Here is a 27,504-nt window from a genome sequence, read left to right on the forward strand (position 1 = left end):
CTTGACATTTATATTCAAATATGAAACGATCTTAAGCCCAATACACAGCAATGTTGCACATGTAATAATCAGCTTTTCCGCATATTTATTCTGGCCCCGATGATCATAACTTCTACTTAGCGCTTTCTCCATTTCTGCAAATCAGTTTTTGTGAACGAATGACTTGCTCTTCACTAGACTAGCTTAAATAAACAACTATGTTAAATTTCAGCCCCTAAACATGCAAGTCCTGAAAATACAAGGCATTGAAATGCAATGCAGTATTTTTTCAGTTAGCCCTATTCAACATGCTCTTTTGTTTCAAAGACATTTGTCATTATTTTTCTTCCATAAAAATGAGGAGTAAAATCATGTTTGTAAATCTGCAATTTATTATTTGAATCAATCCTTAATCGTATCACTTGAACATGTTCTCGGTGTGTAAAGTCATTATTTCGAGCGGGACTTTTATTTTGACGGGGTGTCGTGACGTCACAGGTCTGCGCCGCGCTCCTGCATCTGTGATTCGGCTGAAGAAAGGTGTGTTTTTAACTATTTAAGCGTTTAAATCAACGCAGCCCTTTTGTTTTATAGTGAAGTTTTAAATGAATTATTTTCGAGTGTAATATTGTGGTGTATCTAATAGCGGTAATGAACGGTTTTTATGAGTAAAGCACAGGAAATGCACACAGAAAGACGCAGAAAAGAGCTGTCCATGACTAACATCGTGTCATCAGCGCGAGTGAAAGATGTGAAGTTGATTTATATGATTTATAATAGGCTATCTATACAGAGACTCATCTGAAGTCATGTTTAATGCTTTATCTGTTGAGTCATTATCTGTATTTATTATTAATTAGGGGATCTGAGGGAGTGACTTTTATCTCAAGTTTATCTTAAGCGCTGGAATCACAGCAGACTATATAAATACATATAAATACAACACAATCTGTCATCACAACACATTCACTCACTACGTGTGCGCTAATAAACAATCTACAAGTCAGTACATACCAAATGTATATCACAAATGTCAAAATATTAATTGTCTATGATCTGTGTTCTGTCATTAATTTGTAGTCAAGTCAAAATTGATTTCTATAGCACATTTAAAAGCAACAGAGAATTTGCAGTGCTAGTTTTGAGTGTTTTAGTGTAATCAGGTCATTAACTCTGACTCTTACTAGTGTGCTGCTGAACTAGAGCTGATTGAGACACACAGAGATCTTTCTGTTAATTATTCTCCTCTTAAACACACAGAGAAACTCCTGCTGAAGCACACTGTTATAAAGATGGCGTTTATTAAAGAGGAGAGTGAAGACCTGAAGATTGAAGAAGCTTTCAGAGTCAAACATGAAGATACTGAGACACAACAAACAGAGATGATGTTTATTAAAGAGGAGAGAGAAGATGTGAAAAATGAAGTCAAACATGAAGATACTGAGGAACAAACAGGTCAGTTTCATTCTCAAAGTCTTTCTTCAGTCATGAATCTCTTTATTGTATTTAATACATGCAGCTCTGACAAAATGAATCACCAGTGGGGAAAAAAAATAATAGAAGATGTAGCCAAAACCATTATTTTGTGTACCCATATTAAACCCGTATCTATATCTGAGTTAAAGGCAATGAGAATCATTAATTTGTCACTAAATTATGCAAGAGTATCTAACACACACTTACAGTTTCAGAATATAGCAGTTTTAGGCTCCCAAAACATAAAAATACCAGAGACTCAGCGGTTTGATTCCTAATTGTTTACCACACAGTAAATGTTTAATTGTCCATCTGAATAAAAATGTATGTCTTTGTAAATCCATTAAAATAAATAACCCTCTCCCCGTGTCTCCCTGATCAAACTTACCTGGTTCAGGTCATCAGCTCATTAACAGACTACAATACCTGAAATATTGAAAAACATTGAAGACCCCTTGACTAAAGCACCACACGTGACCAATAACTGGGCCTGCTTTACAAAAACATTTTAAAATGCATGTGCAATAACACACTCATATGATTATCAAAATTATATTTAATTTCACAATGCACACATTTCTCTGTAGTATCTTGTTTTGTATGTGCAGGGAGAAGTGCTTTATCATTGAAAAAAAGCTTACTTTGACCCAGGAGAATGGATCAGATTTTGTTCTGGGTCAATGTGAAAATAGAAATGTCAAATATATAACAAAGGTATTGCTTATTGTTACTTAATGCATTAACTATCATTAACTAATGGGACCTTATTGTTAATCATCACCAATAATATTTGTTGCCGTGCTATTTCATGAATTATTGTGTTTCATAATAAATCTACTGTTTAAATGTAGTCAAAAGCTGATAAACAGGTTCACATTGTGATGTATGCCATATAGTGAGAAATAATCCAAAGAATGCAAATATGTCCAAAGCGTCCTTCTGTTTACCTTCATTTCTATTCAAGGATATGAACTCCTGAATATCGAAAATCTCTAAATAAATAAATAACGCATCTCAGTGGTGTCGCTTTGGATGAACACGTTTGATGAATGAATAAGTGTGAAAGGTGTGACAACTAGCCCCGGTTAGTTTTAAGAGTACCCTAAATTTACCATCTGATATCATCACTGTATCATGGTGACACCTCAGACGGTGTCACGAATCCTGTCCATGCACTTGTGTTTGCTCACTACCAGATGTCGTCTTCTCTTTACATTGACTCTTACACCACACAGACTTTTACATGTCACTCCGGACTACAGTTCCCATGATCCATTGCACTGATTGCACACACACAGCTGAATGCACTGATTACACATAACACAGCTGAATCCATTCAGACACGCTTTATAAGCCTTGGACTTCCTCTTTCAGATCGCCGAGTATTGTATAGCATTTATCACTCTCCTAGTGATAGCTACTCTACGGAGCTCACTTACCGTGCGTTCACACCGCCGCTGGCGAGAGCGTCAAAGTGGCCAGAAGTCATTAATTTTCAATGTGAGCCGGCGGCGAGCTCCGGCGAGAGCGGCGCGGGGCGTCTTGGACAGTGAGGGCGTCGAGGAGAGTTGAAGTCAGGTCAACTTTATGGTAATGAGCTATGACGTGGTTGGGCGGTAACCAATCGGAATGTGGAAGTCCTGCGCTTGAGAGGAGTCCAGAGAACGCAGCCCTGTAAACTTTGGTTCCGACCACATTAGTTCCTAAGCATTTTCATGCTACAACGCTTGTTTTTCAGCGGGAATGCAATTCATTTGCTCAAAATAACACTTTATTTGATCAACTGCATTTAGGCTACACTTCAACCAGGACCGTTTGGAATGTAGGCTGCACACAAATTAATGTTAATGTTAATTAACCCTTTAACGCGTACGATCACACCGGTGTGATCAGTCTTGGCTGGTCCCAGGAGCGTACGATCACACCGTGTGATTAGAACTTTCAGTGAGTCACGTCATCAACTGCTGAAATTCAAATCTGCTTTCTGGCTGGAGCCAGATCAGACGCCATGAGCACTTGTAATACTATCACTTATTCAGTGTTTTCAACCATATAATGCTTATTTAAGATTTCAGACATTTAAATACACATAAGTACTAGCAAAGCCATACATTTATAGTTTGTAAAATATGCGCTGATGTCTATGGAAGCAGCAATAATGATCCTTACAAATATAATCTGACGACATGTTTTATTGATATCATATACACATAGTGTAGGTAACAATAAAGTTTACTCTGCTCTTCTCCCAGTTTACTGGAGACTTATTTTAACGTGTTTCGGGAGGAGAGGATGAATTTACGTGTTGTAAATCCCACAGCTGGATTCAGCGCGAGCAAACATGGCGGCGCCCATCACCCGGTATAAATCAACTAACACGATCATTATAAACGTGTTTAAACAACCAAACACATTTACTTGCACATATTTCAGAATCGGAATATCAGATATTTAATAATATAGCGAGTATGTTTGTGAATATTAATAATAAAAAAGGAAAAACGAAATAAAAGCAATCCATGTGTCATACAGCGCTATTACAGCGCTATTACAGCTGCGGTGTGTCACATGACAAGCATGACGCGTCGCCATGGAAACAATAAGGCTATAAATTCTAAAATAACGGTCGCCTAAAAAAACTCACGCCTGGGGCTCAGCTAGAATATTTTAAACTCACATGCGAAAGGGTTAAAGACCTAGACGTCTCCTGTAAACTGCACACACATGGCTTTTATTGGTTTATTTTGTTAGCAAACATGTAACTATAATTACATTTCTTTCCATTGATCACTTTCTTACTTTCACAATTAAAATATTTCATGAGGTTAATTTATACCCTACTTGTGGTCAGTCTGCACAAGATCAACATGCTTGTTTCCTTTTCGGCTCCTTTAAATACAAGACCAAGCGTTCGATCGTCAGAGCGTCAACTAATCTTTCTACAGCGTCGCTGGCAGGGCGGCCAGAGCGAATTTTGACGCTCTCGCCAGCGGCGGTGTGAACGCACAGTTAGTTGTCATAGTCTTGTCTTGCCTGTTTTCTTGTGTTTTGATTCTTGCCCGTGTTTGCTGGATTTACCCTTTGCCTTGCCGTTCGGACTCTGTTTGCATCTCGATTATCTGTGTTGCCCTATTGGATATTGTCCGTCGATCGAAGACCCACGCTTGCCCTAGGATTACTCTTTGTCTTGTCTTGAGAAACCAGACTCAGTCGGGGGTCAGTTCTCCTCTGACCAGACGAACCAGGAGTTCAATTCCAGCTGCAGCAAAGTCAGATTGTGCAGAGGACTCATCTGGTTCCTGTGGTCATGTCCCGATGGCCGTCTAGGTGACAAGGTCCTTGATATTCTGTCAAGGATAAAGCTAACTAGCAATGGCAGATACGTTACTATAGTTAGTTTCAAGGAAAATCATTTTGAATCAATGTTCTATTTTTTGTTTGCCAAAAAATATAAAACCTATTTAGAAACCTAAATAGAAAACCCTGCATATGTGTCCACCCCCGCATTATTATTAAAGGGGTCATATGATGCGATTTTACAAGCTGATTGTGCATAGATAAGATCCCTGAAGTTGCAAAGACCAAAGAGACCAAGGAGTCTCAAAACCAAAGAGATATTCTTTATCAAAGTTAAGACTCTGCCACGCCCTCCTAAAACAGCTCATTCAGACACGCCCCCACATGTCTAACATATAAATAGAGTGCTCTCACATTCTAATTAATTAAAAAGAAAGTTTTTAATAAAAAGTGATCAGAAATGTGGTAATTAATGGACATTATAATTTTCTGCAGGGATCTGTCAAAAAAAGGACAGATAATGAGTAATTATGTGTGACCTACTGAAATGCATCAACACATTATTAAATGTAAGTTTCAGACCTTTCATTTGTGACATTAATGTGACAATGGTGCCAAAATATGCATTAGAACTAGGCCTATATCACTCATAATTTTCCTATTAACAATAATCCACCATTTATATAATTTTATTTTTTATGACATAATGCAAACCTCTTTAAATATAATCTAAACATTCAAAGAGCTCATCTAAAATACCGGCTGGTACTGTACAGTAAAAGTAAGCACACTTCAAGCACTGCTGTTTAATATCAGCTGTTTTACAACTGTTATTTTACCATAACAGTGGTCAAATAGCAGTGATTGGTAATTTGAGATTAAATGTTATAATGCTTTATTATTGTTAGTAATATTACCACTGGTTTATTTAATTATTTTATCTTTATTTACAAGTTAAAATGTCAATTCCAGCTAGCAACACCCTTTGCGCCACCTGGTGGTGAGTTTGCTAAAGAGTTTAAATTTGACCGGGCTTTATATAACGTCAGGACCTCTAGGTATTCGCATTGGTAATAGGCATTTTGGTTGACTACCTACTCCACGTGTTATTGGATTTTATGTTTTTCCAGTCTAAAGGCAATTAACATCTGCCATTGTGCCATTAAACTAGTGATAACCTTATTTGTTTCTGTTCACTCTAGACCTGATGGCGCTGAAAGAGGAGAGTCAAGAACTGGATGAAATGGAAGAGAAAAATCGGGAGAAATATCATGATCTCATGGCTGGAGAAAAATCTTTTAGTTACTCACAGACTTATAAAACAGAAACTACAAACCTTGAAGTGCAGATGAGTGTTCACACTGGAGAGAGCCCTTTCACCTGCCAACACTGTGGAAAGAGTTTCAGTCAAAAACAAAGCTTCAAAAGCCACTTGAAAATCCACACTGGAGAAAATTTGTGGAGGTGTCCTCAGTGTGGAAAGAGTTTTACACAGAAAAAAACCCTTAATGCCCACATGAGGATTCACACTGGAGAGAAACCTTACTCCTGCAAACTGTGTGGGAAGAGTTTTATACGAAAAGATTGTTTTAGGTCTCACATGAGTGTTCACACTGGAGAGAGCCCTTTCACCTGCCAACAGTGTGGAAACGGTTTCATTAGAAAACAAAGCCTTAAAGTCCACTTGAATATCCATGCTGGAGAGAAGCCGTTCATATGCCCTCAGTGTGGAAAGAGCTTTACACAGAAGTCAACCCTTAATATCCACATGAGAGTTCACACTGGAGAAAAACCTCATATCTGCAAACAGTGTGGGAACAGTTTCTCAGTAAAAGGAAGTCTTAAAATTCACATGAGAATTCACTCTGGAGAAAAGCCATTCATCTGCTCTCAGTGTGGAAAGAGTTTCAAACGGAAAAAAGAACTTGATGGCCACATGAGAGTTCACACTGGAGAGAAGCCTTTTGATTGTGATCAGTGTGGAAAGAGTTTCGTATTTAAATCACGCCTTAATAAACACATGAGGATTCACACAGGGGGGGACTGCTTTATATGTCATCAGTGTGGAAAGAGTTTCTCACAGAGAGCAAACTTTGAGAATCACGTGAGAGTTCACACTGGAGAGAAGCCTTTCGCCTGCCCTCAGTGTGGAAAGAGCTTCACAGTTAAAGGAAACCTTAATACTCACATGAGAGTTCACACTGGAGAGAGGCCTTACAAGTGTCCTCAGTGTGAAAAGAGTTTCATGTATAAAGCCCAGCTTGATCTTCACATGAGGAGTCACTCAGTAGAGAACTGTTTTATATGTCATCAGTGTGGAAAGAGTTTCTCACAGAGAGCAAACTTTGAGGATCACATGAGAGTTCACACTGGAGAGAAGCCTTTCGCCTGCCCTCAGTGTGGAAAGAGCTTCACAATTAAAGGAAACCTTAATATTCACATGAGAAGTCACACTGGAGAGAGGCCTTACAAGTGTCTTCAGTGTGAAAAGAGTTTCTCATATCACACAAACCTGAAACGACATATGCAAACTCATTCTGGAAATAAACTGCCATTGTCCTGACAAGAGGTTTAGGAGCAATTTCAGCAATCATCAGACAATTTGATTGTGTTCAGTCTAATAAAAACATCTCACTCAAACATACATATTAAAGTAATGTAAATGTCAGACCCTGTTTGTGTTCTTTTTTAGAGTTCTGTTACAAACAAGTTGATTCAAGTGTGATTAGAATACTTCTTTTAAACTAAAAATAAGGAATTATACTTTCAGTCTGTGAAGAAGCAGCAGAGACAAGCGCACATGTAATCGTTAAACAGCATATAAATCAAAACTGCCTAATGTTACTGAATGAAATGTTGAACCCATGAAGATGAAACAACTGTGAAGCTCTGAGGGTGTTGATGGACTCGATCTATTCCATCTATGTTTTGATCTTCGATCCGCACATAATCTTTGACAAATAAAGAGATTTTTTCAGCTTTTTGTTAAAAATTTAGCATTTTAATGGAATGTATATCTACATTCAAGTGTTGATTAAAAAAATGTCCCCCATTTGGGACAGAGTGGCCATGCTAGATTTCTGGTCCTGTCTGCAATCCTCGGACTGAGACAGACCAGCCCCCTCAGAGGTTTTGGGAGATTGTGACACTGTCGTACAGCCCCTCAAGGATGACTGCCACGCACCAAACACAAATAAAGTCCAGGCCTGGTCCTCTCTCGTCTTCAACTGTCGTAACTCCTCCTTGGGACTCGAGACTGGCGAGTGGTGCAGGTTGTCGCTCATTATCATTAAACTCCACCGGCCCCACCCCACTCACTACACACGCACATTCACATTGGGACTTACAGCATGCTAAGATTCTGTTTTATAGTATGGAACTGACAGTCTCTGTGCTTGTAACAACCTTTTTTTTGTGTTGTTTTAAGTACTATGTGGAAATTGTAAATACGATTCATTTATTTACTTTCTAACTGTTGTATGTCTCATCTTTTTAGACAATCCTAACCTCACACAGTTTAATCTGACCCCATTTTAACAATCGTAACATCTACCAAAAAGGCAGATCATTACAAGATTATCTAGAATGGCAAGGAATGTACCAACTGAAGGCTGTAGACTGCACCCTCACCTCCCTTTTCGACCACCGCATTAATGGATGTGCCAATAAGCCCAGAGGGTGAGAGTAGAGCATCAAGGAGAAGGTTCTTCTCCTTTCTCCCAATGTCTGTTAGATCTATGGCAGGGTTCCTCAAATCTTTCCCTGGAGGACCAATCTGCTGCAGAGTTTAGCTCCAACCCTAATCAAACACACCTGAAGAAGCTAATCAATGTCTTCAAGATCACTAGAAAGTTACAGGCAGGTGTGTTTGATTAGGGTTAGAGCTTAACTCTGCAGAAGTGGGCCAGATTTGAGGATGCCTGATCTATGGTGTGGTGCAGCTTCTCCACAGCCTCAGGGGACAAACCCTTACCTTCATCTAGATCAGGGCTCCTCAAATCTGGACCTCGAGATCCACTTTCCTGCAGAGTTTAGCTGTAACCCTAATCAAACACACCCGAACATGCTAATCAGTGTCTTCAGGATCATTAGAAAATCACAGACAGGTGAGTTTGATCAGGGTTGGAGCTAAACTCTGCAGTGGATTGGACCTCCAGGGTAAGATTTGAGGAACCCTGATCTAGATCCTTCAGCAGGTCTGCCTGGTAGGCCTGTAACACAGCTATAGTTTGCAGATGTCTCGCCCTGGGAGAGATAGCACGCAAACGTCTCTTCCACAGGTGGCATCCTCACATATCCATGCTCCGCTTGACCCTCAACATTCACATAATCGGCGTGCTGAGAAAGGCGAAGCCAAGCTGAATACGGTCTCGACCATGATCTCTCAAAACGACTACGAGCAGGCTTCTGTTTCTCATGCCCCCAAACTAGCTCCGGGCTGGGCTGGCGCGCTGGGACGACTGAGTGCTCACACTTTCCTCGTCATCACCAACTACATCCACGTCCTCATCTTGACTGGATGATGCCAGCAGCTTACTAATGGCTGAACCGGGCGACTCAAGAGAGAGTGCATCCAGATCCAGTAGAATGATCCAAACCTTTCTCCAGTTTCTCCGCGAGCTTCACCTAGAACCCCAAGAACAGAGCTTCCAGCGTGCCTCAGCAGCAGCGGGACCCATGTCGCGAGGTGCAGATGACTGTCCCGCATCCCTCAAGAATAAGGACAGACACGATCAGAACATTTTCATTGAGAATTTCTCACAGTGCATGCTCCTCTCCCAAACATATAATGCACAGGTCATGCGAGTCCTCTGGTATCAAGAATCTTGAACATGAAGGCACACACTTCCTAAAATGCTCAGATGTACTCTTGTCCATGTCTCTCACATGCTGAACAAACAGACGGCTCCTGAAGACAAAAAAAGTTGATGATGTGCATTACCAGCATTCGCTTATACTTCTAGGTGTCCTGCTAATGACGTCATAGGCTGCATGGCCCAATGGGATTGGAGTGTTTTCACACATGCTTCAGACACTGGTCATGCTGATGGCATTCTCAGTAGCTTTAGTAGTGGTTCTCAAACCTGTCCTGAGTACTTTCAGCCCTGCACATTTTGTATATCTCCCTCATCTATCACACCTGGTTCAACTCATCAGCTCATTAGTGGAGACTGCAAGACTTGAAGTGGGTGTGTCAGATATAGGGAGACATACAAAACATGCAGTGCTGGGGGTACTTCATGGAGAGGTTTGAGAACCACTGCCCTAGGGGACACAGTTTGGAGTTCCCTTGATTTTCCTAACTCCTGAACCACACAACATACAAATGAACCCACTTTTTTCATGTAATTCTGACACCAGAAATCAAAAGGAAAAGGTCACTGACATGGTACAGACACTCTTTATTGATGAAAAATAAGTAATTTACACATAATGATGTAACTTTTTTTTTTTTTTTTTTTGGTAAATCAACTGGCTCAGCTAGTCTTCTGTCACGAATATCAAGAAAATGAGAAAATCGCTCTTTTGAATCACCTTTTATAGAAATGAAGCAAGTAAAGCAGACATTGGATGCATTTGGGTATGTAATGGACAAGTGGGAGTAGAGCTTTTGAAAGGGGATTGTTGGATCAAGGTTTGTTGTTTTTATATAGTCTCTGCCATTATAGATGAAAGATAAATATTAACATTTAAAATAGTTTCAAGGAGCTGTAATTTTTTGTAGCCTACTTATTACCCAGCAGTGAAATGTAACCAAGTACATTTACGTACATTTACTCAAATAGTTAGTAACAGGTTGATGATCAGACCTGCTGGGCATCACTGCATGACACACCTCTGCCAGTACCAAATTACCAGCCACAGGGTCATCAGCTGGGAGCCACTCTTCACCAATGTTTCACCCCTTTAGTCCCAGAACATCTCGGGGTGGTGGGGCAGCAGACAGGGATGTCTCCCTGCCTCTCCCTGTGGTCAGACCAAGCCACCAGCTCAATGTGGGGAACTGCAGCCGCCTGTCCATGTCTACTCATAATGACCAGTCCCTTCCACTAGCCAGGTTTGATGTCTTGTGCTTAGGAGGGCATTTCTGTACTAATTGATGTGCTGTTACAAACTGGACAGGCTGAAAGAGCCCTTGCTCTTTCTGTATTTTCCGCGAACTTCCTTCCCAGTGGGCATTTGATGTCAATTTAACATCAATATGACATCAAACATTGATGTCAAAATTACGTCACGAAATAGGTCAAAAATTAAAGTCATTTTGACGTCAAAGTGTCGATGTCAATTTGATGTTAAGATTTTGACCTCTGCTGATGTCATTTTGATGTTATTTTGATGTCATGCTTTGTTGGCATTTGATGTCAATTCTACATCTATTTGATGTCAGGATGTCATGATGTTGATGTCATTTTAATGCTATTTTGATATCATTCAATATCAAGCTTCGATATCAATTCAACATAAATGTGACATCAAACATTTTTTGACATCACAAATTTATTGACATATTTTGATATTTCAATGTCAAGCATTACTCAATTTCAACCTAAATGTACAATGACTGACAACATACACATACTTTGAGATCTGATATGTTTTTATTTTATTTTTTTGTAATATAGTGGGGCCGCTATGGATTCACACTTCCAGAGCTCTCAAGTGCCTGTAAAAGAGAACAAGAAAGCAAACATTAAAATGGGCCCTGTCCATTAACATAACTAATGCTTAGTACCCATCAGTAGTAGGCTACTCTTTATTATTATATTATATTATTATTAATAGTATATAGACAACTAAAAGATAACCCACATTATAGCCTAATCACATGCAGTAGTCAGAGGTGCAGATGTGTACTAATATATGATAATGGATCAAACCTTTTGTTAATATCTGTTAATAGTGTCATATGTCAGGATCTCATTTCACTGCTAGTAATCAGTCCACATTTTGTACTGAATTGTAGAATGTGAACATTCATTCAAAGCCAGAGAGCAGCGTTTTCAAAACATCATATTCTCTTGGCTCTTCCCTATGTAAGGCTAGTGGTGTCTCATTTCCATGGTGAATATTTTTACCCCCATGTCTTGCCACTCTGTTTAGAATGACATGGTGTAGGCGTAAAACGAAGGGGAAGGGTAAAAACAGAGAAATGGGATTGGGCCTAAATCTACATTGTTGTTTGCAGCAGCTCCTACCTTCCGGCGCCCAGTGCCCCCTCTTCTGTCCGGCGCAGCGCGCAAATGGTTGGCCATCAGGCTACCAATGGAAGCTTCTTTGATGCCAGGTTGTGACTTCTGGATGGCACCTGAAAAATTTAACAGCACTTGCCATTTATCTTGCACATACTGATCAAAATAAAAATCATGTAGAGCAGGGCTATTCAATTAACTTCATTTGAGGGCCGGATTATCGAATTTAACATTTGAAGGGGGCCAAGGGGGTGGGGGGCCGTCGCGATCTTTTTCTGGGGGGCCTATAAAATTGGAAATTAAATTTAAATGCATATTCAGCAGTAAAATTAACTAATATTACCAACAGTAGCATCTATAAAAGGTTAACATTAGTGCTGTCTGCCATTCAATAAAAAAAAAATAATCACGCATTTCTGTAATTAATTTTAAAAATGTGACTAAATGTGACTAGTCATATAATTGTGTTGTCATATTTTCACACTGAACTTCCAAATTAATATAGAAACAACAAAGATGGTATATTTTAAATTGTGTTTAATGGCATCTTTTTACTAGCCTATTGTTAATGGAGAAGTATCATTGATACAAATAATGTTACTGTTGTCTCTATTAAATCCATTTTTTCCCTTTAATTTTAGCCATTAATTATAGCCATTTAATATTACAGTATAATTGAAATGTTATGATTATTTTTTAACATTTAATAGGCTTTGAAAAATATAACAACTTTTTATAAGTGAACTTAAAACAATCTTCACATAAACTATAAATTGTATGCATAAGCTATATTGATTATTCAAGCTACAAAAGTTAATCCGCAAGCAGAGCAGTCAAGTGATTTTCTCTTTTTCTTTAGTTCTTTGATTCACATCAATCACAGACTGCAGCAGGTTTCACTTTAAAAGCAGCGCTGTTTCTTTAATAAAACCTGATGCACATGACGCGGATGTGACACACATCCAATTTTCTCCCAACTCTTTACGGTCATTTAAGATTTTATAACTGATTTAAGACTCACCAAAACCATGTATTTTTACATCATTGTGTGTGGTTTTGTCCATTGAAGCGCTGGTGTGCTTGTCTGAAGCGGCTCAGCTTATGAGTACAGCCAAACATGCAGATTTTCAAACTATACTTCCTGCTTTGATAATCTTCGTCCAGTGTCGGCGCTATTTCTTGCCAGAAGTTATGACCGATAACACTGTCTTTAAACTTGTTTAAACTAACATTAGAATTGTGGATCTCATAACTCCCTCACACAAACACTTGTCAAAACTGCCATGTTGCGGTCTCTGGCAGATTGTTTATTTTTGGCTGGCCCGAGCCAGAGTTGCCACCTTGTGGACAAACTAATTAGTGCAAGAACAATTCAAGGCGAATGTGCAACCTGCTTACTCTTCCTCGGGCCGGATGAAGATGATTGGCGGGCCGCATTTGGCCCGCGGGCCGCCAATTGAATAGCCCTGATGTAGAGAATAGAGCTATAGGTGATGTAGGTGCACAAATAGAATATAATTACCTATCATGACCCTATAAAGTTCCATTCTTCTGAATGGCAGCTTGTCACCAGTCCCATCCATGTTCATAACGGACATGAGGCTATTTGTGAGCACTCTGTCAATAAAAATGGGAATAAACAAAGTTATACATGCAGTACAGCAAGAAATGTGAAATAATGTCCAGAGGTACATGCCTGTGTGCGCACATGTGTGTGGCTAACAGTGTGTGCGTCAGACTGAGTTACTGCACACAGACACAAGAACAGTGGCTCATCGTATCTAGCTCTATCTCTATCTAGCTCTATTTTCGTTTTTCCTCGCTGGTTAGCTGTCTGTTAAGCTGTTGAAGCTGGTCTACGGAGTCGATCAATTCTAAGTGGAACTGGGAATGCGGGGGCTCATAAAAACGCCCAGCTTCAGAGAGCTTTGCTCTCATGTCAGCTAGAAAGTACAGCACTCGCTTTTGGAACTCTGAATGTCAGACCAAAGAGAGCAATATCACATCATATTCTGTACAATAATTTTCAATGCAGCAGCTATTTTTGTTTAGAACACACTTACTTTTCTCTTCCATTGGGAAGACATCTTCTCTATGGTAAGATCTGTGTTCTCTATGGTAAGATCTGTGTTCTCTCTCCCGACTTGGCGTTTCCATGATCCTGGACCTTGAGCGATTGTGTGGTCTTTCCAGGATCCTGGAACGATTGTATGGTCTTTCCAGGGTGCTGGACCTGGAACGATTGTGTGGTCTTTCAAGGGTCCTGGACCTGGATCGATTGTGTGGTCTTTCCAGGGTCCTGGACCTTGAGCGATTGTGTGGTCTTTCCAGGGTGCTGGACCTGGAACGATTGTGTGGTCTTTCCAGGGTGCTGGACCTGGAACGATTGTGTGGTCTTTCCAGGGTGCTGGACCTGGAACGATTGTGTGGTCTTTCCAGGGTGCTGGACCTGGAACGATTGTGTGGTCTTTCAAGGGTCCTGGACCTGGATCGATTGTGTGGTCTTTCCAGGGTCCTGGACCTTGAGCGATTGTGTGGTCTTTCCAGGATCCTGGAACGATTGTGTGGTCTTTCCAGGGTGCTGAACCTGAACGATTGTGTGGTCTTTCCAGGGTCCTGAACGATTGTGTGGTCTTTCCAGGATCCTGGAACGATTGTGTGGTCTTTCCAGGGTGCTGAACCTGGAACGATTGTGTGGTCTTTCCAGGGTCCTGGAACGATTGTGTGGTCTTTCCAGGATCCTGGAACGATTGTGTGGTCTTTCCAGGGTGCTGGACCTGGAACGATTGTGTGGTCTTTCCAGGGTCCTAGACCTTGAGCGATTGTGTGGTCTTTCCAGGATCCTGGAACGATTGTGTAGTCTTTCCAGGGTGCTGGACCTGAAACGATTGTGTGGTCTTTCCAGGGTCCTGGAACGATTGTGTGGTCTTTCCAGGGTGCTGGACCTGGAACGATTGTGTGGTCTTTCCAGGGTCCTAGACCTTGAGCGATTGTGTGGTCTTTCCAGGATCCTGGAACGATTGTGTGGTCTTTCCAGGATCCTGGAACGATTGTGTGGTCTTTCCAGGGTGCTGGACCTGAAACGATTGTGTGGTCTTTCCAGGGTCCTGGAACGATTGTGTGGTCTTTCCAGGGTGCTGGACCTGGAACGATGGCGAGGTGTTTCCCTGGTGTGCTCTTGACCAATCACTTGATGGCTGGAACTGGGCGCGGAGCTGGACTTGGATTTCTTTGGTGGCGGTGGCAGGGAGGGGCCTATTTGATCGCAAACAGTGAGACAATATTAAGCAACTAACTTCACTTAGAAAACTGTATATTTACATGTTGATGTTTTAGTTTAAGATATATGGCCTACTTGGCCTACTTACCATGTCCTGATGAATTTGCCTCAGAACTTAACTGGTAATTCGGTGGGGTATCATCAATTGCTTCATCTTCATCATCTGTGTAACATATGAAACAGCCACCTTATCGCACTCACAGTACTAAAAGTTTCCTGCTTAGAAGTCTCAGTGTTAAACACAAACTATTTTGGATCTGCTACACAACTGTTTCATTATCATACCTTCAACAAAGTGATCAAATGTTTTTTTTTCCCCAATCCTCTTGGGCTTAGAGATGGCCAGCTCATCGCCACTACCCTCAGCAGCTGTCGAGAAGTTGTATAACTCGCACTCCTCCCTTTCCACTTGAATGAATGAAAACCATGCATCAACGATAATGGTTATGAAATGATTATGATAAATGATTATAAGCAAGTCCTTATTACAGCAACTGACGTTGACTTACTTGATGTTAATTTCAGCTTTATGAGAGGAAATTTCCTCCACTTTTCCTCAGGCTTTCGCATCTCTTTCATTGCTTTCAATGCATCGATGCCAGGTGGCCAGTGCACCATATCATCAAGCACCCAGGACTTTGGGATGACTCCTTCCTCTTCTTTATTTCTCTCCCTCCAAACAGCCCGAACCCACATGACAAAACCTTGACAGAGAGGGAATATTTAGATTTTTATGTATCCAGGATTAGATTATTATGGATCCAGGCCAGTGCAATTACGAGAACTCTAACGTACTACTATATTGTTGTGCTTATCTATACTTTTCAATGTTACCGACTGAGGCAGCTCGGTGGTGGAGGCTGAGGCAGGACGGAGCTGGAGGATGAGTGGGTGGCAGCACAGTGGTGGAGGCTGAAGCAGGAGGGTGGAAAAACATAAAGAGAAAAGACAACATTAACATTATATGCCCATGTATCTGTTTTACATGTATGTACTGCATACATATATGCAATACCATGTATGTTGCTAAAAACAGAATAAACAATGTTGACAACCTGTTTTAAATCCAAATCCTGATCTATGGGGTGGACACTTACAGTTCAACTTCGTTCTACTCCATGTAGCATAGGAAATAGAATATACCCTGAGTTGGTTGCCTCATGGTTGGGCGGCAGGCAGACAACTTTACGGTGTAACGTGTGCCTCGTGATGAGTTGGCGCTTTGCTCTGCTGAGGTCTCGAACACGAACGATGTTGAGTAGTCTGGAATCACAGGGGTCATCAAAGAAACTCTCTGTGTCATTATGGTGTATCACATCACAAACCAAAGAGCCGTCTGAACGTTTTTCCTTCACAAAGGCAAAATCCTCGTTGTCCAGAAGGAAACAGCCATCCCTTAATGTGGTAGATACACGAGTGAACGTCTCTTTGGCTACACGTCTGTGTTTCGTTGACTTCTCTAGCTCTGTTAAGCGTTTGGCAACCTGGGCAATAGGATTTCGACTTTGCCTGACCATTTTCTTCAGTGTCTGGAGGTCATTTTCAAATGGAAAGCTTGAAACATTGTTCAGGGAACACTGGAAATGCTTAACATCGTCTGGCAGGTGGGTCAGCGAGTGTACATTGTACACAGCAAAGGTTTTCCCATAAAACTCTTCAGACTTTTCAACGAAGTACACAGTCAAATCTCTGGCATACCCTAAATACTCGTTTCGCAGCACATCATCAGAGTTTAACAGAATTGACATGATGACTGTGAGTGCAAGAAAATGTTTGTAGAAAGTAGGTGCAAGAACTTCCCTCAAAACAACTGGTCCTGAGTAAAGGAGGAACTGTCTTAATTCTGTGGCCTTCCACCTGTCAAGTTCCTGCAAACCCCTTGGCTGGCGAGTAAACTCCCTTGGCAACTTTCCATTCAATGATTTCAGATGATCTGAAATCCTGCTACTTTGTTGAAATGACAACTTGCATGTATTAGGCCCTTGCTTCATGAAATGCAGCATTCTCCGAACCACACCCAAACAGACCAAGTGCATGTAGTCCAAGGCAAACCCATGGATACATGAGATTCCTGCAACAGTCAGTGGGGATATCTGAACTTGATGATTCTTATATACCCACTGATGGAAACCGTCTTCAGTCCTTGGAACGGCACCTGGTTCTTTGGCCCCAAGAACAACCCTTCCGTCATAGGTGCCTCTGATAGTGCATCGCTCACAAGAATGATAACTGTTGTGATTCTTAATGCACTTCAAGAATGCCCTGGCAGGAGCATCACATATGAATGCTTTCACAGACAGTTGAAGTGCTTTGCCTCCATGAACAATGCCGTCTTGCTGCAACTCCTGGAGAAAGTCACTTAAGTACTCTTCCACTGAATTTGGTTTAGCAACTCCACAGTAGAGGGCCACAATGAAAGGAGCAAAGTCATGAAAGTTACAGAGTATGGGCCACATTTGCAAGTTGGAGGATTTAAAAAGGGGCACACCATCAATGTTAAAGCACAAATGTAGGTGCTCAACGATTCCTGGACACTGAGACAAAACTTTTAATATGCCACAAGCAATACCAAAGTAGGCATAGTGTCCACCACATTTTTCAACTGTTGCCACTTTCTTTGGTGTTTGCAACAGTGTTCGGGAATCCTTTGGGAGCCGATGTCCTTGTCGCCTAAGGATCTCCAGCATCTCATTAAGAGCAATTCGCTTGCAGCTGTTCGTGGTGGCCCAGGCTGCAAGCTCCTCACCCAGATCAGGAACGGCTTCTTCTGAGGACTCATCAGACAGATTTGGGGTTTCTGAGTCAGACGATAGCACCACATCAATATCTGAGTGATCAGGTGACAATGTAGGTGACAAAACCTCCTCATCCACATTTCCCAGCATTTCATCCTCCTCACTCGAATTCTCAGCCAGTGCAAGGACTTCAGCATTACGCTTCCTCCAGTTCCTTAGATATGCCATCACACTGCAGCGATGCTGCAAGACATGTTTTATTAATTATAGAACAATTTAGTAGTGCTGGGCAGTATACCGTTCTCACGTTAGAGACATCATTTATTAAACATATACAGGCTTCAGGTCCAGTGTTTTTAAAAGCATTAATTGCCTAATAGCAATTTACACATGTTGATTTACATATCTGAGTGAAAAAAACATTTTCTATGTATCCACCTCAGCCTACAGGCTATGCCCATTGATTAAATATCAACAAGTAGGCTAATCAAATCCTATGGGTGTAACATAAACGTCACTTGCAGTGATATGACAGTGAACACAGTGACATGTAGGGACTTATTACGGGCGCCAATATTTCCGTTTAAAACGGGAATAGTCCTGGCATGTAACTGTGCGAGGATGGATACCCGACCCGAGCCCAGATATATAGAAATTATGTTCAGGTTCGGGTCGGGCTCGGTCACATCAGCCACTGATGATAAGGCATTGAACATTTTAAATTTAAAACAGCTTATTATGTAGGTAGCCAATGTGCCTGATGCTTTTACTTGATGCAAACGTTCGTTTTTGTGATTAAAATACATAAAATATTACCATAACATCTGTCTTCCAGTGTGCGGAAATTTGTTTATGTAGCCGTGACAACACGTGCATGCTCGCCTGCGTTAAGAGCGCTAGTTGCTCCGTGCACGCTGATGCGCTCATCCTGTTGACATTTCCGAATGCCTTCTATAAAAGCACGGATTCCACACAAACAAACGTAGGCTACATGTGTCATTAGTATAAGAAAGAAAGTGAGATTTTAACTGTCGGTCTCGGACATAAATATCTTCATGCCTGTCGGACGCGGGCCGGGCTCGGACAGAAAAATTCGTCCCGATCCGCACTCTATGCTCACTGACCCATGGACGACAACAATCAATGAAGACATAACGTTACAACCGTTTGTTGACTTAGGTCGCTTAAGCTGTTATTTCACACCTTGAATACGCGACTATATTACATATAGTAATTAATTAATAATTGATGTATATATCTATGTGACGAATCGACGCGCATATTTTGCGTCGACATCAGCGTTGTCCCAGCCCTAATTTTGCTACAACGCAAAAATATAGCCTATATATAGAAAGTATTTCACATGTACACACACCAAGCATGCATTTGAAAATATCATTGGATAACACTACGACCAATGTTTACTGGCTGATTCCGGACTTCGACGTTGCAGTGTTGTCGTCATCTGTTAAGCACGCTTCTGGCCCGCCATAATTCAAATACACCGATGTGTGCGCACACACACACACACACACACACACACACACACATTGTTAACCCTTTAGGCGCCAGGGTTTTTTTGAAAAAATGCTGGATTTTGACATCAAGATTTCAAAAGCTTGTAGCTTGAAAGGGCTTAAAGATAGAGATCTACTGTAAATTAGAAAAATGTTGGGCATGACCTAAAGTTTATGTGGGGTGTAAATATACTCATCTAATTTGCATGTTATGATGTCATCAGGGGGCGGTCCTCTTGAATTTCATAATATTCAGGAAATAGTAGATATTGAATTGATATTTGAACTTATTTGCATGTTTTTTTTGGTTTTTTTTTGTCTTTTTATCCTCATTCCACATGATCAGGAAAAGAGGAAACCAACAATAAAACAGGAGAAAGTACTAAATTATTACTATATTTCTATACTATGTGTAAAACGCATGTGAACAGTAGCCTACTTTTTGATCAGTTCATCAGTAATATTCAGGAAATAATAGATATTGAATGGATGTTTGAACTTATTTGCATGTTTTTTTTTTTTTTTTTTGTCTTTTTATCCTCATTCCAAATGATCATGAAAAGAGGAAATCAACAGTAAAACAGGAGAAAGTAGTAAATTATTACTATATTACTGTGCCATAGTAAAATACATGTACCTATTTTTTGATCAGTTGACCAGCTATCTGCCCAATCAGGTATCTAGGTGACAGTTTATAGTTCTTGAGAGTATGTACCTCTCATTGCATGGCACAGCGCACAGACCTACCCCTCACTGATTGCACCTGCACTGTCTGCCGGCGGCCCTTTGAGCGCGCGCGATCAGAAAAAAAGACACAATCTGGCCGATCATCAGCAACGCGATGCCTTTCTTATGGACACTACGACCACGTCCACCCCTGCCACCCCCATCCCCGCTGGGCAAGGCTCGAAATTATCACTTGATGGTGCTTTGTGAACACTCTCGCCATTTACTGCGGCGCCATTGCGCATGTGAAGATGTACCAGGAGATGCGCGATCATTAGATGGCCGATCGTCATTTCCAAAGGCAAATATTCCCCTTCAGAGTCAGAATACGCGAATAACATTTGCAACACGTCCTCACAGTACAACTTTTTATTAGCCATTTGGCGATTTTCTCTCACAAATCTCACAATTTACTCAGACGCTAAGAACTGAACTGCTTCCGCATCAATGACACGATAGCTCACTTGCTCTGCTATTTCCTCGAACAATTTTGGTCTAGAATCGAAGTACTACATGTCTGCCATCTAGTGGTAGGGAATACAAATGAGATACTACACCATATTAGGAACTACAGTCTGTTTAATGAAGTATGACGTCTTGTCGCAATTTTGCGACTTTGGCGCTTAGAGGGTTAAAATCATACGATGGCAGATATAAAGGATCATACCGATTCCATCATACCGGAGTGTAAACGTTACACTAACATCAGGTTAAGTTAGCTAGCGTTAGCACGCTCAGGTAAAAGGATGGCTGTGAAATTATTCGACATAATTCGGAAAATTACACCCATTAAAATTAAGTAGCCTGTGTATAAGATGGTGTATTGACATAAAAACAACAATAGCATGCTAGCTGGTTACTTACCAGGATTTGGAAGTGAATAATTTTGTAATTGCAAATCTCTGGCAGTTGGGCTGTGTGGCAGTTAGGCAGCGAGACGACAGTGAGTGAGAGCGAGCGGTTATGCAGATCTGCTACTTTCCCGCGCGACATGGCCAGGATGTGACGTCTTTTGTAGTCAATTTGTAGTCCATGATGATTATTTAAAAATCAGCTTCAATATCAGATTAAATTTACCTTTATAGTATATGCAATTATAGTGTCTGCTGTCATTTTAAACGTGAACTAAATGTAAACATGCTAGGATTTAAATAAATAAAAACACACATGCAAAATACATAGATCTAGGCCTACAACTTTCAAGATGTTGAAAATGAGTCGCATTGATTTACAATGAGTAATAAATATACTTTTTCAGACATTGTTTTGACATAAATTTGACGTCTTATTTCCTGACATCAAATCAACATCGATTTAATGTCAATGATATTGACCTGAGATATAGGGACCAGAAAAAACATGTCAGATTGATACCTTTGTTGGGCCTCTTTACAACCACAAGAAAATTATTACAAAATATAATGAAAATATGCATATTCATGCATGTCATACATGGTGGTCAAAATCTTGACTATTTGTTGATGTCAAATTGACGTCAAGGTGCCCGCTGGGTTAGCACATGGTCATGTTGCCACCTGTAGCGGCCCTGGGCCAAAGCATTTTTGCACCCTCACAGAATGTGGCGGGGAGCTCCTTGAGCCACTTCACACAAGATTTCTTCAGCCCCAAACCACTTTGCCAGCTTAACTGGGCTAGGAAGTGTGTCGTAAATTGCTCTAATAATGAAACTTAACCTGGCTTCGGGAATTGGCAAGATGTTAGCCCACTTTGTCCACTGGCCTTGTTGGCCTTGACCAACAACTTTCACAAGAAGTCTTTCCTCTTCCAATCTCATCACTTAGATCAGTAGATTTTTCCACTCCTTTGTCGATGCCCTTGACCAGAATTTGCATGGCTTACCCCAGGCGAGACCCCTGTCTTCCCTGCTAGGTACATTAGGTTGGCGATGGTGCTGTCAACACATTTCTCTTCTACTTACTTCCAATCTGAATCTTGGCACAAGCATTTCGGACAAAATGGTCTCTTGATTGTCTGAGCTTGAGTACCAGCCTGTTCTTCTCCAGTCTGTACACAGGTGAAATGCACTTTAGTGGGAGCTTTACAAGTTTTAAAAGACCTGGAGTGCCCAGGGGCCCTGCGGAATGGCGACAAATTGTCCCTCTGATTTTGCAATACGGGGTTCGGCCACAGGGTGGCAGCCTCCTGGACACAGACCTCCTATGGGCAGCCTAAACCTCCCGGATCCAGTCCGTATCCAGTTCAGATGGTGGATCAGCACCTAGAGACAACCTCTACAGCCCTGAATGTCAACGGAGACCAGGACAACTAGATGAGCCCCAGAGACAGATCCCCAGTGAAGACCTCGTCACCCAGATGGCCATCGGGACAAGACCACAGGAACCAGATGAGTCCTTTGCACAATCTGACTCTGCTGCAGCCTAAATTTAAACTGCTAATCCTGTCCGGCCAAAGGAGAATGACACACTATTTCGGCACACTACTTCCCCGTCTAAATACTGTAGAGCTTTCACACAATTTACATTGTAAAAAGCACTATACAAATAATGGTGACTCCCCCTGACAGCCTATATGATCACACACTTCTCATTGGCCCTCTGGCCATCTAAGCACCTCCCCTAGGCCCCACCCACTGACCACAAACCAGGGTTTCTGCAGGATTTTTAAGCTCAAATTTAAGACTTTTTAAGACCTGCACAAATAAAATTAATACCGTATGAGCGGGGTAGGACAATGTCTATAGTACCATATTAAACTGTAAAATGACTGTAAAAAGCATAATTTACAATTCAGATGCAAGTTTTCACAAAAACAAAAAGTTTTATAAAATGATAAACTTTACATTTCAGTCTTTAAACCATTTTTAAGAAAATGGATGTCAAAAGTATTAATTATTATATTGATTTAAACAATTATTATCAATAAATTATTATACAGATTAACGATATTGTTAAAGTTTTTTTTTTAAAGTCCAGTGATTTTAATAAAAAGTACATTTGTTTTGGAAAGTATACAGATTAAATAACATGAATTAGGAGTGCGCAATATTGACAAAAAATCTTGATATATCTGGATATTTTCTGGGATTTTATCGATAACGATAATTGGATGATATTTTGCTGAGTGTGTTATTGTGCTGGTATCTTAAAGATTACCGTGGACAGCTGACCCCTGATTTTTTTTTTTTTTTTTTTCATATTCTGTGTGGTCAGATCACAGCAGTGATAAAAATTTAGTGATAAAAGTTTTTTGGGCATTTTTACCTTTAAGCCATTTTTTTTCTAAAAGTTTGCATCATCTTTTGAGTCAAATTCTTGCATTTGGGCTGTTAACAAGCAAATGAAATCAGTATCAACAAAATGTATCTTTGCAAAGCATCTGAAGATGCATTTAGATGTATTTACACACTGTTTAATGCAGCTCAGACGGACATAGAATGCTAACCTGCAGTTACAAATGCATAAATAATACTTTAAATGTGAAATTAAAAACACCAGTAGGTGGCAGCAAGTCACTGTTAATAAGTGAGTCATTGATCACTGAGTCACTGAGTCATTACAATTGAACCAAATCATTTAAACTAGGGCTGTCAACGTTAACGCATGCGATTGATCTAAAAATTTTAATATTTTTTTTTAATGCCAATGAATCATTTGATAAGGTTTGACCTCAACTTGCTGTCATCGCAGTGCGGAAGGTCATCTATCATTGTGTGATGAGGGTACAGCGAACCAGTGTTGCCAGGGTAATGGCACAAGTGGGCTATTTTAAAAATACAGTCACAGGAAACTGTTTTTTTGGGCTACTTTTATAATGTACCGCCACTGGCAACTTGAGAACGGAGAGGCGGTTGTAACATCACAAACAACGTGAGTTTCAGCAGAGCATACATGTTAAGGCTTTTACACAGCAGAAATAAACTTGACAACAGCCACTATAGATTATATAAGATAATAAACACACGATTACGATAGATATGGTCTGTTTGTGATTTTCTTGAGTAGAATGTGTACATCTGAAATGCTAATTTGTGCAGCGATATAAAAGGCTATAAATGGCATATTTTAACAACAGTAAATGACCAAATTCCACATGTGATCGTAAAAGGAAGTTATTACAAACACTCGATGGTGGTTTGAAGTGAGTTCTGAGTAAAAGTGTACTATTAATCTCATAAATTGTCTTATGTAGCTTGATGCTAATATTAGCTCTAATGCAGCTGCAGAACAGGTCCAATTCTTCTTCATAATGCATTTTGTCATAATTCTTCACGTAAGGTCGCAAGAAATGTTTTGTTGTATTTATTTAGAAATACTTTTGATAATAGTTGGGTAAATGTATACTGGGATTAAAGCGATGTGGCTTGGTAAACGTTTTATTGCCAGTATAAAGGCTGATAATGGCTGAATAAAAACAAAAGAATAATGATAAAAGAATAATAAGGATTATGTCTCATACCTGGCGGAAGTGTGAAAGGTTCTGTTTCCTTAAACTAGTTTGTCATGCATTTCTTTTTCAACACATTTATAGGTAAATCCTAATATTTTAAATTTGAGATTAATCATGATTAATCACAGTCATAACACGATTACATTTTTTAAATCGATTGACAGCACTAATTTAAACAGTTGATTCATTCAGGAACGAAACACCGTCATGTTGCTCAGAGACGCAAGACTGTGTTTGGAATGATTTTTGTTGGAGAAACAGCAGGAAATATGGTGTCTAAAACATAAGTCTCTTAACAATAACTTCTTGTTTATTGAACTGTTGCATAAAATCAATATCACATTTGTAATCATGCTGACATTTGGAGAAAAAAATGGCACTCTTCGTGTGATATTAACTATATGATATGATATAAATATAGGCTATACATTTTCTGCCCCCATATCTTAAATTATGTGATCATTCTAAATGCATTTTAATAGACTGAGTCATGCAGTGAAAGAAGGCACTCGTTTATTTAACCTGTTAACTGATTCATTCTCTGCCAGCAGGTGTTGCATTTGGCACAAATATAACTGTTTTCCTGGTAAAGACAGTAAGCGCAGCACCGGACTTTGAACGTGCAGCGCTCATGTTTATTTCATGAAATCATAGCCTTTTGAAGTTTAATTCAGCCATAATCACACTTCTGGTCTTTCCGTCTCCAAATTTAAGACCTCTTGAAATCATAATTAAGACTTTCTTGTACAATTTAGGCCTTAAATTTGATACAACTAAATTTAAGACTTTTTAAGACCCCGCGGAAACCCTGACAAACAGCCTATTTGTCCCCCTGAGCTCCTATATGACCACAAAATGCCTATTTGTCCCCCTGATAGCTTATGTGAACAAAAACAGCCTAATTGTATCCCTGACTGCTTATGTGACCCCCTACCATCTATAGTCCAATATGTAAGTTCCTTTTAAATAGGGTTTTCCATTTTTAATACAGATTATTTAAATCAATGACACAAAGATAAAATCATAATTTAAAATTTAGTATTATAGCATGATAGTAAAAATGTAAACAAATGTGGAAAAAAAAATCATGAAAATAATTAATATTTAAAAGAAATACTTTAGTGGTTTACTTTAGTACATGAATCAAAATTTCAAACTAAATTTATTTAAGTTGATATATTTAAAAGTTTCAACAATTTTGAACAAGGTTGAACACTTGAACTGTATAAATCTCCATAATTTTTTTACAATAAAATAGTTAAAATTACAAGATTGAAAAATTTACATAGAATATGAACTATATACATTTTTAAAAATCTTAAATGTTTAAATTGTTAAGAACTCTGAGACATCAAGTGTGGAGATGTCCGTGTTATCCTGCAGGAAAAAGAAAAAAGTTGTTAATGTATCATTCATAGAGAAACAATAGCATAATTACAAATTGATCACTTAACACGTACCTAGTGTCACAAAGCAAGGCCAGAGACAGCAGGTAAGTGACAAAGAAGGATGGTTTATTGAAGGGGAATCGGGAAACTGGAACGGGAGGTAAAGGCAAAACAATGTGGGATTCAGAGTGCTTAGCGTTGATCTTGATGACGTGTTTCTTTTGCAGGTTGGTTGGGGATCTTGGAGCGGGAACAAAGGAATCGTTGGCGGATCGGCGGAGAGAGTCCAAGGGTAAGTATTCCAGGTAAGTAGTGCTTTGGGGAGTCCAGAGCAGTCCGTGTAGGTGAACGGTAGGCCGGACAATGAGAGGTTGGGATGTGTGTGTGTTTATAGTGTGGCTTGATTGGTGACAGCAGGTGCGGGTGATCAGTGATTGTCCTGGATGGTGACTGTGGTGATTGTGACACCTAGCAGGCGTGATGCAACATATTAAACACCTTTATTTGACCCTTTAACTATAGCACTCTCTATTCTAATTCTATTCTTTTAAAAAAACTGATCTCTTTTAGACTTGCACTCTATTCATTTACTAACTGCTTGTTTTCTTTAAAAAAAAAAAAATTTTTTATTTATTATACAATTAACAATAGCAAAAAAGGCCTCTAACACTAGCTTGCTCTATTCTATCTTGTTTTCTTTTTATTTATTATATAATTAAAAAACCCAAGCTGCATGTACTGCGTTAAGCGAACTGTCTTCTATAGCACTTGCATATCATTCTCTTTTGTTGATTCTGATTGCTTCCATTGTCCTCATTTGTAAGTCGCTTTGGATAAAAGCATCTGCTAAATGACTAAACATTGTGTATTCACAATTGCAATGTTTGTTTTGATATTAATATTTAATTATTTATGATGTGAAGAAGAGTTTATTGTGCACAGAGTCATTTATTAATTATCACCACTAAATACTGAGTTTGAAACAATAGTTCTAGCCACTAGACTAGAGAAAGCATGCGCATTGTTTACCTCGAACACCACCAAGCTGCGTCTGCGGAAAGACTGAAGTTTGCGTGTACTTGTCACAACACAGGCAAGGGATACAGAGGTAAGTGATCACGACTGGGATATTTATTGACCGATGAGCAGAGATGAGTAAGCAGCAGACGAGAGGCGAGTAAGGCACAGAGAGTCAACATCCAACTGGCTTAGTTTGTGGTAATGGATCTTTGTTTCGTTTCAGGAGGATCGTGGAGAACGGGAACATCTAAGGTAAGCAAACACAGGTAAGTACAGGTGGAGAGTCTGGTTTTAGTTCTGAGACGTGAACGGTAGACCGGACGAGGAGGGAGTGTGGAGAGCGTGAAGATAAAGGGGAACTGATGACTGGGATCTGGTGAAACCGATCATTTTTGAAACTGGGTCCCAGAGTGGATAAATCTGAAAACGCTGCCCTTGCCTTTTCGTGTGGGCTGCGAATATGTGTAT

General features: G+C 40.0%; 2 protein-coding genes across 4 annotated transcripts; one reads left to right on the top strand and one right to left on the bottom strand.

The window, feature by feature from the left end:
* Positions 1 to 421: 421 nt before the first annotated feature.
* Positions 422 to 8,131, top strand: LOC131538370 (gastrula zinc finger protein XlCGF57.1-like). Of its 3 annotated transcripts, none has more exons than XM_058772222.1 (3): positions 422 to 519; positions 1,240 to 1,434; positions 5,955 to 8,130. In XM_058772222.1, exons 2-3 carry the CDS (start codon positions 1,272 to 1,274, stop codon positions 7,313 to 7,315), a joined length of 1,524 nt encoding a protein of 507 aa, XP_058628205.1. In that variant the 5' UTR covers positions 422 to 519; positions 1,240 to 1,271; the 3' UTR covers positions 7,316 to 8,130. The 3 variants fall into 3 exon arrangements, with proteins under 3 accessions (XP_058628205.1, XP_058628206.1, XP_058628204.1); XM_058772223.1 differs by lacking the exon at positions 422 to 519 and adding an exon at positions 561 to 730 and having other exon boundaries at positions 5,955 to 8,131; XM_058772221.1 differs by lacking the exon at positions 422 to 519 and adding an exon at positions 771 to 981 and having other exon boundaries at positions 5,955 to 8,131.
* Positions 8,132 to 14,412: 6,281 nt separating this feature from the next.
* On the bottom strand, positions 14,413 to 16,962 carry LOC131539241 (serine/arginine repetitive matrix protein 5-like). The gene is made up of 4 exons (XM_058773651.1): positions 15,732 to 16,962; positions 15,508 to 15,630; positions 15,311 to 15,385; positions 14,413 to 15,197 (listed from the first exon to the last, which is right to left on the bottom strand). The coding sequence occupies exons 1-4, from the start codon at positions 15,916 to 15,918 to the stop codon at positions 14,413 to 14,415; spliced, it is 1,170 nt and encodes a 389-aa protein (XP_058629634.1). The 5' UTR covers positions 15,919 to 16,962.
* Positions 16,963 to 27,504: the final 10,542 nt, after the last annotated feature.

Source organism: Onychostoma macrolepis, chromosome 04, assembly GCF_012432095.1.
Source record: "Onychostoma macrolepis isolate SWU-2019 chromosome 04, ASM1243209v1, whole genome shotgun sequence".
NCBI classification, from domain to species: Eukaryota; Metazoa; Chordata; class Actinopteri; order Cypriniformes; family Cyprinidae; genus Onychostoma; species Onychostoma macrolepis.